This window comes from Hippichthys cyanospilos, chromosome 5 (genome assembly GCF_059441005.1).
Source record: "Hippichthys cyanospilos isolate Australia breed blue-spotted pipefish chromosome 5, RoL_Hcya_1.0, whole genome shotgun sequence".
Lineage (NCBI taxonomy): Eukaryota > Metazoa > Chordata > Actinopteri > Syngnathiformes > Syngnathidae > Hippichthys > Hippichthys cyanospilos.
Genome location: NC_142373.1, coordinates 21,937,735 through 21,952,144, shown reverse-complemented (window position 1 = coordinate 21,952,144; position 14,410 = coordinate 21,937,735). Strand labels below are relative to the sequence as shown.

The 14,410-nt window shown below is 39.2% G+C and overlaps 2 protein-coding genes across 4 annotated transcripts; both read left to right on the top strand.

Annotated features, from left to right (window-relative positions):
• The first annotated feature begins 440 nt into the window (after positions 1-440).
• katnal1 (katanin p60 subunit A-like 1) lies at positions 441-10,288 on the top strand. Its single transcript, XM_088414846.1, has 11 exons — positions 441-534; positions 2,470-2,643; positions 2,706-2,866; positions 5,404-5,569; positions 5,669-5,778; positions 5,867-5,972; positions 8,005-8,163; positions 8,250-8,376; positions 8,455-8,589; positions 9,373-9,499; positions 9,573-10,288. Exons 1-11 carry the CDS (start codon positions 520-522, stop codon positions 9,769-9,771), a joined length of 1,479 nt encoding a protein of 492 aa, XP_088270972.1. The 5' UTR covers positions 441-519; the 3' UTR covers positions 9,772-10,288.
• An 805-nt stretch (positions 10,289-11,093) lies between these two features.
• LOC148424000 (mid1-interacting protein 1-B-like) lies at positions 11,094-13,804 on the top strand. 3 transcript variants are annotated; one of them, XM_088414849.1, is made up of 2 exons: positions 11,094-11,252; positions 12,882-13,803. In XM_088414849.1, the coding sequence occupies exon 2, from the start codon at positions 13,016-13,018 to the stop codon at positions 13,457-13,459; it is 444 nt and encodes a 147-aa protein (XP_088270975.1). In that variant the 5' UTR covers positions 11,094-11,252; positions 12,882-13,015; the 3' UTR covers positions 13,460-13,803. The 3 variants fall into 3 exon arrangements, with proteins under 3 accessions (XP_088270975.1, XP_088270974.1, XP_088270976.1); XM_088414848.1 differs by having other exon boundaries at positions 11,100-11,252; positions 13,006-13,802; XM_088414850.1 differs by lacking the exon at positions 11,094-11,252 and adding an exon at positions 11,298-11,346 and having other exon boundaries at positions 13,006-13,804.
• The last annotated feature ends 606 nt before the right edge of the window (positions 13,805-14,410 follow it).

Sequence of the window (14,410 nt, the reverse complement as noted above, 5' to 3'; positions counted from 1 at the left end):
GGGCATCTGGTGCAGCCCAGATAGGCCAATACTGACATGATGAATGCTGCTTTCACTTGACCTCGGAGGAAGTGAGTCGGTTAATGTTAAAACAGTTTTGACCGCTGCTCGTATGTTTGTGTGCGTAATTTCAAGATGTAATTCAGTCAAACATTATAACACTACAACGGAAATGGATGTGTTGGTTTTGCATTAAAATTAAAGCTGAGCATCAAAACACCAAATACATCTTTTAAATTGCCTTTCGTAGAGTGCTGACAAATCATATTTACTGGTGAGAAAGACGTAATTAACACGACAACAGTTTGTGTATACGATACAAAAAAAAAACAATGAACATTTTTTTGAGAGTTTAGATGTGCGATTATGAGCATTACAAGAGTTGTTACATTTACGAACGTATATACAATACGTGAACGCAGCACTTCAATCGCGCCATCTGTATTCTTCAGCAGGCGTCTCCGCGGCCATGGTAACACCACATAGTGGACCAGAGATACTGAGGGAAACCGCAAACATATGCTTTTAACGCAGGTATGACGATTATATTCATGTAGATTTTGTTGTCAACAATTCCAAGAGGTGCTTTTCCGTCTTTTTTGTTGTTGCCTTTTCCAAACGACGATGTTGTCATTATTTGTCGCCACCCGGTTTGTTGGTGTCTTCGTGGCCTGCAGCGATGCTATTAGCAACAGCTAGCTAGGTGACAATGACTGGGGACTGACTCGGAGATGTATTTAGGCGAGTGAATGGATGAGGGCGAGCAGGTGCACGCATGCGGTATTGTAAATACTTTGGCTAGGTTATCAGGCTTGAAAATGCATGATGCTATACAACGCTACAATCCACAATAAGAAACAAAAGTGAGTATCATTATATCTGTTGCAAGTTTAATATTATAATTAATGACGGGTAAAGCTGTTACTTTTTTGGGGGGCGGGGGGTAACTATTCATTAAGGTTCTACTGTAAGAGTATTTACTTAATAAAGTTTTCTGGTTGAAATGTCTTTGGGGTTCGGAGAGGAACTTGTAGCATTCAGTTATAACAACAATATAAGAGGTAATCAGGGCAAAACCTTTATTTATCTATTTATTTGTTTTTTACCAAATGTTCTATATACCTGCCTACTAGTTCAGGGAGGGCCTTGTAATTATTATTGTGCGTGTGAAATATGATTTATAAGCAGCAAAGTCTACCAGTTTTTAATTAATCTCAGTGGGACTGTTGTGTCACTTGCTGGCCACTGAAAATGACTTCATAGTTGGTCATATGACAACCAATCAGGGCTCACGTATATTCTGCGTTTGGCTATTTGATGTTCACAAGATGAGCAGTCTGGTTGTTGCATGAGGCTGAGAAACTGTGATGTCATTTTCAGCCGACAGCAACAGGCAAAATGGCTGCCCCCTGAGATGGATAACAATTGGTGGAATTTGCTACTTTATTCACATTTCACAAACTTAAGAAAAATCACAATACTATAGTAATGTACAATGTTTACACTAATGGGGTGAATAGAACAACCAGTATTATTGTCAAAATGTTGGACTTGACGTTAAATATGTTTTTAATTTTTACACAATGAATATGAAAGTTAGTCTCATTTAATTCTATTTTGTCAAAATTAGCCAGCCCAGAACATGTCTAAAATTAATTTTCATCAAAGTTCAAATTTTGAATAGATAAAATCAGTGAGGTCAGTCTCCCCAAAAATGTGAGTGTAAATACAGTCCTGTAACAAATAAGAAAGAAACTGTTTCTTCTGCATTCGGACAAAAGGAGCGCAGAAAAATGTGAAAATACAATTTTGTAGTTCTGTCATTTATAAGCCTTTTGAATTATCATTACTCTTCATGCACCATAGTTTTCACCATGGTGTGCTCTGTAAGTAGGGTACTCATATACCAGATTTTAACATCTTAAGCGATTTTGACAACACATGACGGCTGGGGGAAATATCCACAAGACTGTACTTACTGCACTTGCAGTGTGCTGTGCACTAGAGATAACCAACATATCACAGGACACAATATCAACAAGTCGTAGTATCTGTACTGACCTATGAGAGGCAGCAAAGGGCCATAGGGCACCCAGATTCCCAGAAAATACAAAAAAAAGAAATGGTAGAGGTAGAAGCTGAAATACAGGAAGGTAGGATGCGAGTTTATTTGGTATTTTCGCCTTGCCTTTACTATTATTGTGAATGTTACATGTAATACAAATAACACCACAAGATAAGCACGAAGGTTAATATTGTAGAGACATACTGTACAGTATGGCGTTTGCTTACTTTGATCAAAAGTGAGAGAATACTCAAATCTGGACCAGTTGTTAAATGTGAACTACAAGAGACAAACCAGATGTCACTGAAGCATCAGTTCCCAATAATACAGCAATTATTGAGCCCATCACCAATACTGACCATCACAGATGATTCCATGTTCTTCTTCTTGTTTTTGACTCATAGCTGTCATGCACCATGAATTTGTCCGAGATCTATGACAATGCCAAAAAGGGCCGCGAGTATGCTTTGCTGGGCAACTACGACTCATCCAGCGTGTACTACCAGGGCGTGCTGCAGCAGATCAACAAGCACTGCCAGACCCTCAAGGACCCGGCGCTTAAAGTTCGGTGGCATCAGGTAGGTGTTTTGTTTCTCAATGCTGTTTCAAATTAGCTCATCAGAATCTTCCGTTTGGTCAGGTCAAACAGGAGCTGACTGAAGAATGGGAGCAGATTAAGAGTATCGTGACTGTACTGGAATCTTTCAAGACTGAGAGGCCAGTAACTGCACCCGTTATTCAGTCAGGGGGAAGTGCTGAGGACCCGGCGGCGTGGCCACCCCCCACACCTGCGGAGCACAGGTGAGCATACAGTGCAAAGATCTTGCGGCACCATACCAGTTGATGTTTTTTGCAATGCTTGATGGTATGATATAGTCTCCACGAGCTGAGATTTGGGCAAAATTTACATTTTTATTTTCCAGTTTTCAAATTTTCATTTTTATTGAGCAGACTGCAAGAAAATTAACAAGCTTGCGTGAAAATGTACATGTAAACAGGAGATGCACTTTTGTAACCGGGTCATATTTATTGTTCAAAATTCCAAAATATCGCCACACAGGTCATTAGAAAGGAATAAACGCATCCTGTGCTTCTCCTGTGAGGCTGCTTCTATTAAGTATCTTCCTTTTTGGATATTTTTTTTGTTTTGTTTGATGAAAAGAGCAATTATAAGCACAAAATAACAAGTAACGCATATCTACTATTAAATGAATTTGTCAATTTCTCGGGGCATGTTGGTAAGGGGTGTGGCAATAGTGGATCAAAAGTTGCAGGGAGGCTGGAAGGTGATTTGGCCAAAACGGAAACATTTATTTACATGCAAGGACAAGGCAAACGAACAACACGGGATCCAAAGTAACAAACAAAACTTAAAACTGGAACTAAACTCACGGGGAAACAGTGATAGGGAGGCAATGGAATTCTCAGGACGCAACAACATGCAAGACACCAACGTTGAGGATGGCCCGACAACTAACTGGAGCAAAACTGGAGCTTAAATATGTGGACACTAATTAGGACAAACACGCAACAGCTGGAAAGGAAGAAGGAGCAGGGTTAGCTGATTGGCTGATTGACACGAGGGCTGGACCACGCAGGTGGCACAAATCACTAAAAAGACAGACGCGAGGGAAACACAACATAAACCCGAAACAGAGATGAACAAAAACTTCAAAATATATCCAAATACAATCAAACACAAACACAATAACAAAACACCAACAGAATGTGACAGAAGGACCAAAATTTTATACATTTTTACACATTTTTGGTAATCAACATTTTTTTTAACTTAAATTTAAACTGAGATTTCAGTCAGCTCTCTGCCCATATTTTTTTTAGTCACATTTGATTCTAGAATTCGGCTAGGAATCTGACACGCTTCAAATGACTACCGATATATGCAACGGGAATACGCAGATTAGCTGTATTGTGGTGTATAGTTCGAGTTTCTTAAAATGTGTTTAATGTGTGAGGGGTCAAATTGTGTACACAAAAACTTTCTTACTGTCTCTGAAATGTATTTTTGCAATTACATAACACTGATTTATGGCATCTTATTTACTTCTGTGTCTGCTCAAAACATTTTGCAACACACATTTAAAAAACCTGCTGTAAATCTAACTTCAGTGAAAGCGATTGTCCAGTAATTCAGTGGTTCTCAAAATATTTTACACCAAGTGCCATGTCAAAAAATACTTTCCATCAGCTCGATGAACATAAAAATGCAGTAGCCTCGATAGTCTAATGAGTCATGAACAGAAACGATGCAAAAAAGGGGCTTTATTCTTAAAGGTATTACCAGTAGCCACTAACATTGGGGTTGAACTATACTGGCATCAGCGCAACTTACTCAAATAGTGCCACCTCCTTAAAATAAAGACCAAATTCATTTTTCTCATCTTTTTTTTTCTTAAGAAAACATAAAAAAACTAAAAAAAAATGCTCATTATTTCATTAATATCGGTAATTTTAATTTAGGGGTACAATTGAATGATCTATTTAACTTTGATTGTAGCTGATATTAGCAAAGGTGGCTAGCATCTCAAGGAGAGGTAAAAAAGAGGTAAAAAATGACTTTTGTCATTATTCTAAGGTCATGGCAATACATGAAAACAAAAAAAGGATTCAAATGTATTGCACATACAGTAAGTTCTGTAAAATTTGAAAGTTGAATACAATTTTTTTATGCAACTTTATAAGCATATTAGTCTGCAAAACATGAACACCCATTAGACACTGTACAATCTTCATAGGATTGCACTTTTGAGGTTCTATTTTACTTAGAAATCAATACCTGGAATCAAAGCGGGAAGATTGACGGGAGAAAATATTAAGAAGCTGCCTCAGATAAAGATGCTCCTTGGGATTAGCATTTGACAATGGCCTTCTGCGTAGCACAACTGACAAGATAAACAAAAGGAGCTGACACAGATTGAAACAAACCAATTAACTCAGTCCAACCAGACAAATGGCACACGACAAAGACACAGGGTGGGAGAACACAAAGAAAGGCAAAGAGTTGATTGGATGGTAGACAAGGAGCCTGACTAGAGAAATAAAGAGCAAGGTCAAATGCGGACACTTCTGTTCTTGAGGTCACTTCCTTCTGGATAAAATTTTCGTTAAAAAGAAAAACAGTCAGAGAAAAAGCACTGGTTGACATCTCATGTGAACAGCGGTTTCGAAAGGTCACATTTTGTACCATTTCAGTGACTTTGGCCAATTCCAAATCGTACAAGCAAGTTTGATTTTTGGGGTTTCACTTTGTCATATCGAAGTGGAAAAGGGTGTCGTAACGGTGCTGACATGTAATTGACTTTGCTTCCACTATGTAGAAATCCTGTTGCAATGAAGCGTCCCAACAGCGGAGTAAAGCATCAGAAGAAAGACTCGCCTGGTTTGCATCATCGAGGGGAAGGACAAGAAAGCCGCGGGCATGCCAAACATAAAGCAGAACGGCCGGGAGCCAGAGACGGCCGCAACATGAAATCTAACGATGAGGTTAGTTTGGAAGTAATTGTCTGAAAAATCTGGAATTTGCTCCGTCACAAACTCTTGTTCGTACGCTTATGACTGTAATTTTTTTCTTTCATCCGTAAGGGAAAGAAAGGTGAAAAGGAGCACAAAAGGTTTGATGGCGTGGGACATGACAGCGACCTGGTGGAGTCACTCGAGCGAGATATTGTATCCCGCAACTTGAATGTACACTGGTACGAAAGCACACATACACACTGCAATGTTTTTTTGTTTGTTTTTTTTTTAAATCTCCCGTTGCTAATTACTATTTTATCCGGGAAGGAACGACATTGCTGATCTGGAGGATGCTAAGAAGCTGCTACGAGAAGCTGTGGTTCTGCCCATGTGGATGCCTGATTTCTTCAAGGGAATCCGACGGCCCTGGAAGGTTTGCACACACATACACACACACACATACACACACAAAATCCCATTACAGTGAATAGCCACCATCCATGGGGGTAGTTCCTGTGAATAGCAAAAGTGCTTGAATTACTACATAAAACCGTTTGTAATTGCCCTTAAACACCATAATGTGTTAGTAAAATGTTTTTCTTTTTTTTCTATTAGACAAGGCTATGTATTCTAATAGGCCCCTCGCGGCTGAAGCCAGAAGGCAGCCATTTTACATTGCCATTGTTACAGACAACTTATGTTATGTTTTTAGCTGAAAACACAGCTAGCAATATGTGTTTTACTTTGGGATTCATTTAAGGCAGTGGTCCCATAATCTTTTTTGTATCACATACCGGTTGAGACACGCGCATTCCTATACCTAACATATTTGCATAGCATTTTAGCAACATAAACAGTAAGTTAAAAAAAATAAAACAAGTATTTTCATATTTTAACCATTATTATTCAACAACACAACACATTTTGAACAATATAAAAAAAAACACACACACAGTGACTTACTGAATATGGACCTGTCAAGAAAAAGGAATGTACATACTAAATACATACATACATACAATTTTTAATCCTATTATCACCAAGCTCAACTAATATTGCCCCTTGGAATGTAATCAATAATATATATATATATATATATATATATATATATATATATATATATATATATATATATATATATATATATATATTTCTTTTTTTGAGAGGGGGCTGAAAGTCTCATTGAGTAGCACTTGGAGATTAACATTTAAGAGAAAATTGAAAATCACATTTTTATCCAGGAAATGTGTTTCTTGTGCAGACATATTGGTGCAACCATATTTCTAACACAATGGTAATTTGGCCTGACAACAGAAAATAATACGAAAACGCCTGAGAAATCAAGCTATTCAAGTTAGACCGACTTTGACGAGTGGCAATGTAAAATGGCTGCTGGTGGCTTCACTTCCCCCATCAGCTAGTACCGCATTTTCCGCACTGTAGGACTCACCGGATTTTAAGGCGCATCTTTAGTGCATGGCCCCTTTTAAAATTGTTTTCATATATAGGGCACATTAGAATGTGCATAGAATAGAAGCTGCAGTAGTGGCAGGGGTTGCGTTATGAATCCAGCAGATCAGGGGTGTCCAAAGTCCTCGGTCCTCGAGGGCCGCCTCCTACATGTTTTCCAGGTTTCTTTTCCTGACACACCTGATTCAAATGATCAGCTCATCGGCAAGTTCAGCAGAAACCTGATAACGATCCTGATCATTTTAATCAGGTGTGTCAGGAAAAGAAACCTGGAAAACATGCAGGACAGCGGCCCTCCAGGACCGACTTTGGACACCCCTGCACTAGATAGAGCTGCACCAAAGGGAATGTCGACAAGTCAGTCAAACTTGACTAATAGACAGTCAGAAATTAAGAATAAGGATGTATTATGAAAAGTACTAACTGAAGAATGGGGAAAAAATTCCTCTTGATTACAATAAAAGACTGTTTGGATCAATCCCAAGACAAATCAAACGAATAAAAAAATATAATTATGATTCTATTAAATAGTAAACTTAAATAGTTTAATCAAATTGCAACCAAAAGCTTCAAATATGTATATTTTTTTGATTTAAAAACAATTTCTGGATTTATTATTATTATTATTATTATTATTATTATTTTTACAAAACATTAAATTGCTTCAAATTTGGAGCATATCTGATCATCAAAACAGGGTGTTATAAAAATTTTAATTGTAAAACATACTGGATTATAAAGCGCACTGAGAAAATTGAAGCCTTTTGCGGAAAATACGGTAAGCAGCATTGCACCTCCGTTCATGTATATGTCTGAGGCTATGGCCTGATGTAATGAAGCTCCTCTCTTCAGTTCAACATGGTTGCATTATCTTTTTTTTTTTTCATCATTTGTGGATTCTTTCTTTAAAAAAACAAACAAAAAAAAATCCTGACGTGAGATTTTTCCACAATGTCTGGGTGTAGAAAATGGCACATTTTTTATTTTTGTTACAGGGCGTGCTAATGGTAGGCCCACCGGGTACAGGCAAGACCATGTTAGCCAAAGCTGTGGCCACAGAATGCGGGACGACTTTTTTCAACATGTCTTCATCCACGCTTACCTCCAAATACAGAGGCGAGTCAGAGAAACTCGTCCGTCTGCTCTTTGAAATGGTAACAAGATTACACGTATGTTTCTTGTGACGGCTCCTGATGAGCTAGAGTACAGTTCAAAACAATGATTTGTGTGACTGATACAGGCCCGCTTCTACGCGCCGACAACCATCTTCATAGATGAGATCGACTCAATATGCAGTAGAAGAGGAACGTCCAATGAACATGAAGCTAGTCGTAGAGTCAAATCAGAGCTTCTGATTCAAATGGATGGTAAGGGAAAGAACAAAAACTTTTTTTTCTGTTTCACACAGCATTCTCTTCTAGTTTCAATGCTTCTTTTGCCCGCAGGTGTGGGTGGCGCACAGGACAATGACGATCCTTCCAAGATGGTCATGGTCCTCGCCGCAACCAACTTTCCATGGGACATCGACGAGGCGTTGCGCCGACGCCTGGAGAAGCGGATCTACATCCCTCTTCCAACAGGTGACCCCTTTTTCACACACATGCACATATTGAACTGCTGGTTCATGTTTCCACAAAATGGATCCAGACTTAAAAAAAATATATATAGATATAGCTATAGATATAGATATAGATAAGATAGATATGTATTCAAGCAGAAAGTAAAACAATAAAAATAACAAAATGTTTTAGGTTTTAGATTCTTTGAATTAGGCATCTTTTGGCAAAATAGCTTCTTCATTCCTCCATGAATTCTCCCTGTTTGTGTTTGAGTAGAGGGCTGAACAGGGTGGACATTTTGTGAGTCTTTACAAGAAAAAAATGTGTAAAATGATTTTGTGCACCGTGTTCCAATTTTACAGGACAGCCACAGGGAAAAAAATGATTTTTAAAAAGCTCTCAATTTTAGGCTGTGAAAGGGCTTTCATTATGGCTCTTGGAACGTGGAAAATTGCCCGTTCAACTTTGTCACCCCATGATGTAATAGTTTATGTGTTTTGGGCGTTTGTACAGAACAGTGACACAGAAAAAATGCTAGCTTTGACAGCTAGCGTGGGAAGGCGCTTCCATTACTGCTCTGTGTGGAAGCAGAATGTTGCAGTCATTTATTCCTTCCATCCAACCCTTCAAACAGTTATACTGAAAAATGCAGAAAAAAAATCCTGAATCTATACACTGTGTGAACGAGTGTTCCATGATGGAAATGATACTCCAGAGGTGTAAAATTAAATGATTAACTCGGTCATTTAATCTCCTATGTGTGCCATCTTGACATTGTGTTTATTTTCTGTAAACGCTGCGTAGCCATTGGTCGCGTGGAACTTCTCAAGATCAATTTGCGAGAGGTAGAATTAGCCGACGACGTGGACCTTGACCTTATTGCCGAGAAGACAGAAGGCTACTCCGGAGCCGATATCACAAACGTCTGCAGGTTTGTCGACAGCATGTGAACAAAGACGGTCTCCTGGACAAACTCACTTGTTTTTTTTGATGGATTCCCTCAGGGATGCTTCCATGATGGCCATGCGTCGGCGAATCCAAGGTCTGAGCCCAGAGGAGATCCGAGCCCTGTCCAAAGAAGAGCTACAGATGCCCGTGATGATGGAGGACTTCACGCTCACGCTCAAGAAGATCTCCAAGTCTGTCTCCGCCACAGACTTGGAAAAATACGAATCATGGATGTCCGAGTTTGGTTCGGGTTGAAGGGGGAATGGTTGGACAATGGTTAACTAACCTCTAATTTTGAAACGTGACAACAGTATTTCAAACCTTTTTGGGCGAGTTAGAGTTGTTATTTGCGATGAATGTCGTGACGACTCAGATGCTTTTGTCACCAGCTAGCATTCGACTTTAGGAAAAATTAACATTAACGTCCAGTACACGGCTTTTAAAAAATATTGGCAGAATGCAGCCAATACACTCTTACACTGTTCACTGTTATGAAGAAACCTCACCGACACTGAATTGGGGTGCAATGTCGACCCAGCAATGTTCTTCCTATGGAGGTTGTAGCAGAGCCTAACAAAGGCAGGATGCCATCTGCTTGTCAGGGAGTCCTCAAAGCCAGGATCAGGGTATAATTTTTTTGTTTTTATTATTTATGCTTGTGGGTTATGTCCACCTTTCTCCTGTGCTGTAGGAACTTTTAATATGTTGTTGATCTGTGTTGAATTCCAATAAATGAATCGATGCCCTCAATAATTTGTCATATTTGTTTTAAATTCTTGTATTGTCTAAAGATTTTCAAATGTGCATTTACATAACATTTGATCTTAACTGTTCTAATGTCAGGGCGGCTCGTTGGGGCATTGGCAAACACGTCTGCCAATGGGATCCGAGTTCAAATCCACTTGGCACCGGCCTTCCTGTATGGAATTTGCATGTTCTCCCCAAGCCCGTGTGGAGCCCTGGCACTACGTCTTCCTCCCACATTCTAAAAACATAGCGGGTGCATTAGACACAAAGAAATGTCCTCGGGTATGACTGGGTGTGTCAATGTTTGTTAGTCTCTGCTGCTACCAGTTCAGGGTGTCCCCCTGCTGCCCGAAGTCAGCTGGGATAGGCAACAGCCAGCCTGTGAGCATAAGCTGCAATAGAAAATGGATGAATGAAAGTGACTATTTTGACGGGTGATACAAGGTTTGAAATAAAATCAAACAGGATCAAGAATGAAGCTTGTTTCTATCCATACAGCCCCCCCCCCCCCCTTTAATACATTACAGCGCTCTTTTATGAACTACACATATTTAACTTGTATATGCAATGCGTTTTTATTAAGTCCCATCAAGAATACCCCCATTTGAGCGCTGTGCATAACGTGACTCCAATACAAGTGTTCTTTGTAAAAAAAAAAAAATTGCGAACCTTGTCTCCAATCGTAAACTTGGTCATGCTTTGACGCCTTGATATAATACTTCCCTTGATAGTGTAGTGTTGTCAATGAGTTTGTGATGTTTTGTGGCCTGTTATGTTTTTTTTTTAATTGCAATAATGCTCTTCAAAGTACATGGGCCTTTCGTGATATTTGCGCATGCTCAGTACAGTCTCAAATGTTCCTGTTGGCAGTCTCTGATCGCCGTCTTTGACAAAACGTGCCTTTAGTGTATGACAGGAAACTACGGCGCTGGCGGAGCAGACGTCAGTAGAACGTACGCCTTTTTACACGAAATATCAACGTTTAAACGGTGAGTTGTGTAATTTTTATTTTTTAATATATACTGGAGTTAACAGTCCCTCGAGTAACCAAGGTGCGGTTTTCTCCGTCACCTTGGTGACCAGGTTGGTCCATAAGTTAACACGTGGACATAACTAAAGTTGACAAACGTGAGCCATCGCTCATATGGGATGGTAGACTGATTAATTTGATCAAATTGGAGTGTGGTTATCATTTATGAGGTTTTAAAAATGCAGAGGCAGTCATAATTGGCTGAGTTGAATCAGCTGTGTACGTATATAACGTCAAAGTCGCTGGCAAAAAAAAAGACAAAAACAGGTCTTCAGCATGCAAAATGTTGTAAATCCACATTAACAAAAGGTTTATTTTGCGTTTGTTGAGTATTTCCTCAAATGATATATTGTGTACACTGTACTCCATGGCCTTTTTACCTTATTTTAGGGGTGCTCATGCATCCCAATATTGAATCTCTATGCAATATATATATTTTTTTACTTTTAATTTTAATGTTTCTTTAATGTTCCTTTTTGAACATTAATGTGCGGCTTTGTTGAAACGTTAACAGAATGATCCCAAGGCACCTGCTACTACCTCTCTTTGCAAACCTCTGCACTTTATTTTTATTTGAACAAATTAGGCTCATTACTTTCGAGCTCTGCTAGATTATGTGATGAAAGATGGAAACGAAGGGCGGTAGTGTCATCCAAATGTTATATTTTCAAAGCAGAATGTCAAGCGCAGAGTCTTGTACGTACGTTGGGCCTGTACCTTTTAACAATTTTGTTATCCTGCTAGAGACGGGTTGATGAAGCCTTATGAAACTTTAGAGGCCTTTGCCATATTGATTTGGGGAAAATCAATGCCCTGAACCTTATAAAATAGACACGTCCGTTAGTCACAGCAGCTACAATCCTCAAAAGGTTTCCCTTAAAGAGACAATGTGTAAAATTTAGACTGTTTTTCATTACTGACAGCAGGATGTGCTGCATTTACCATTGTCCGTAGCTATAACAAACATGGCAGCCTCCAAAGAAGCGCCACCCCCATGTAATATCATTTCATGATAACGAGACCTACGATTATATTTAAAATATACTGTTAGTCATTGAGAAAACATTTATTTGCCAGTTTTTTAAATTTAGAATCATTTGATTCCTTTTGAATGAAAAACGGTATAAATCTTAAACATTGTCCCTTTAAAGGGACAGTGTGTAGTATTTAGACAATTTTTCATGAAAGAGGAATCAATTAAATGATAGTAAATTAATAAAAAAAACTTGCAACTCAATGTTTTCTTAATGACCAACAGTATGTTTTAAATAAACACATCAGTCTAGTTAGCATTAAATTATATTACATGGGGTTGTCACTTTTCCTGGAGGCGGCCATATTTGTTATAGCTAGGGACAATGCTAAATGCAGCACCTGCAGCAGCTCCTGCTGTCCGTCATGCAAAACGGTCTAAATCTTCCACACTATCCCTTTAAAATGGCATTTTTTCTGATAATGTGACTTTTTTTTTCCTCTTCATATCTCTGTTCTTGTACTGCTCATAAAATCATTTTATTTTTGCTATAGTGTTTGTTAAATCCAAATTTTATCTCATGAGTACCATGCATTCCTTTCTGGGTCATTTTAGGTCACCCGGGGTCGGCTTCATCTTTCTTGTGAACCCTAGATTAACTTGATACGCCTGAAGCCCTTTGATCTTTCGCAGACTCCAGGTGAAAGTCAAAAGTTGGACTGTGTCAATCTATTTCTAGCCCAATCATAATGATGCCATCCAAGAAGAACTCCCTCTTGAGCTGCATGAACGGCTTCATCGGGGCAGTGAACAACATGGACCAGACTGTCTTGGTGCCCAGCCTGCTGAGGGACATCCCGCTGAACGAGCACACGGAGACGAGCCGCCTCAAGTCGGACTTGGACAAGGGTGACTTGTACGCCTACTACCACCTGCTCAAGTCCCTGCGCGGCGACATCGAGTGGGGCGTGAAGACCGCCGAGGGCGCCAGGCTCACCCGAACCAACTCGTCCTCCACGTCGTTATCATCATCGACCATGTCATTTTCTGAAGAGGATGAGGAAAACGAGAATGATGCCAATTTACAGAAGCAGTTCCAATACCACCTCAATGGCCTCCAGGGGGTGCTGTCCAAGCTCACGGTGCAAGTCAACTCCCTCACCAGCTGCTACAAGCAAAGAGTGGGTATCTAAGAGGCCACCCTGACAAACTCCCACTTCTAAATGTTGTCTGTCCACTGTAAATGTCATTGTACTTCTTAACACTAAACACTTCGGGCACAAAATTTGGATGCTTTTTCACTATTACACCCGGGGGGGACATATTTTTAATGTCTTATTCAATTTCATGCTAAATAGTCTTGGCACACAACACTTGAAGAAAATGACAACTTATTGGTGGGTGAATTTCAAGTAACATTTACTTAGTAACTTGTATAACATGCAGATATCACTTTTATTTATATTATGATTATATGGCATGACTGCGCAATTTTTCTCTGCATTAAATTTTAATAAAACCATTTGTTATGTTTTTGAAAACAAGTGTCAATTTTGTTCAACTCTTGTGCCCTTGTGTATTTTGATCATTTTTGGGTCATCTTTTTCCACATCCTTGACAGTATTTTATCCAAGGGATGCCACACTCCTGGTGGTGTGAAAACTAAGTGGGCGTGGCATGCTGACCTTTCCCTTTGATGAGAAATGATTTTGATGTAAAAATCAGGAAAATGCCGCACACAGATCAAATGTATTTTTTTTTTGTCTGTGTGTAAGAACTGTTTAATGAGTATTTTAACCTAGATTTTTAGGACTTTTAACAGGTGAAGTAAAACAACTTTATTTCCACTTCACTTGTGCAATATGAAAACCCGATAAAATGGCATCCCAAAAAGAAAAGGCTTGTTTTCTGAAACGTAGCCAAATAATCAACTTGGTCCCCCCGTGTGTAGCTTAAGACAACGAGAAGCAATGGAAGCAACTCAGCAGTATGATAACTGACATTTTAAAAGTATTCAGCTGCCTCAACGCCCTGATGATATAAAATGAGACTGTAATAATAATTATCGTCATTAATCCGTGACAAAATGTTAATGACCGTCATCCAAAGCCAAAGATGACACGTTCAGTAAGGCCTCATTCATT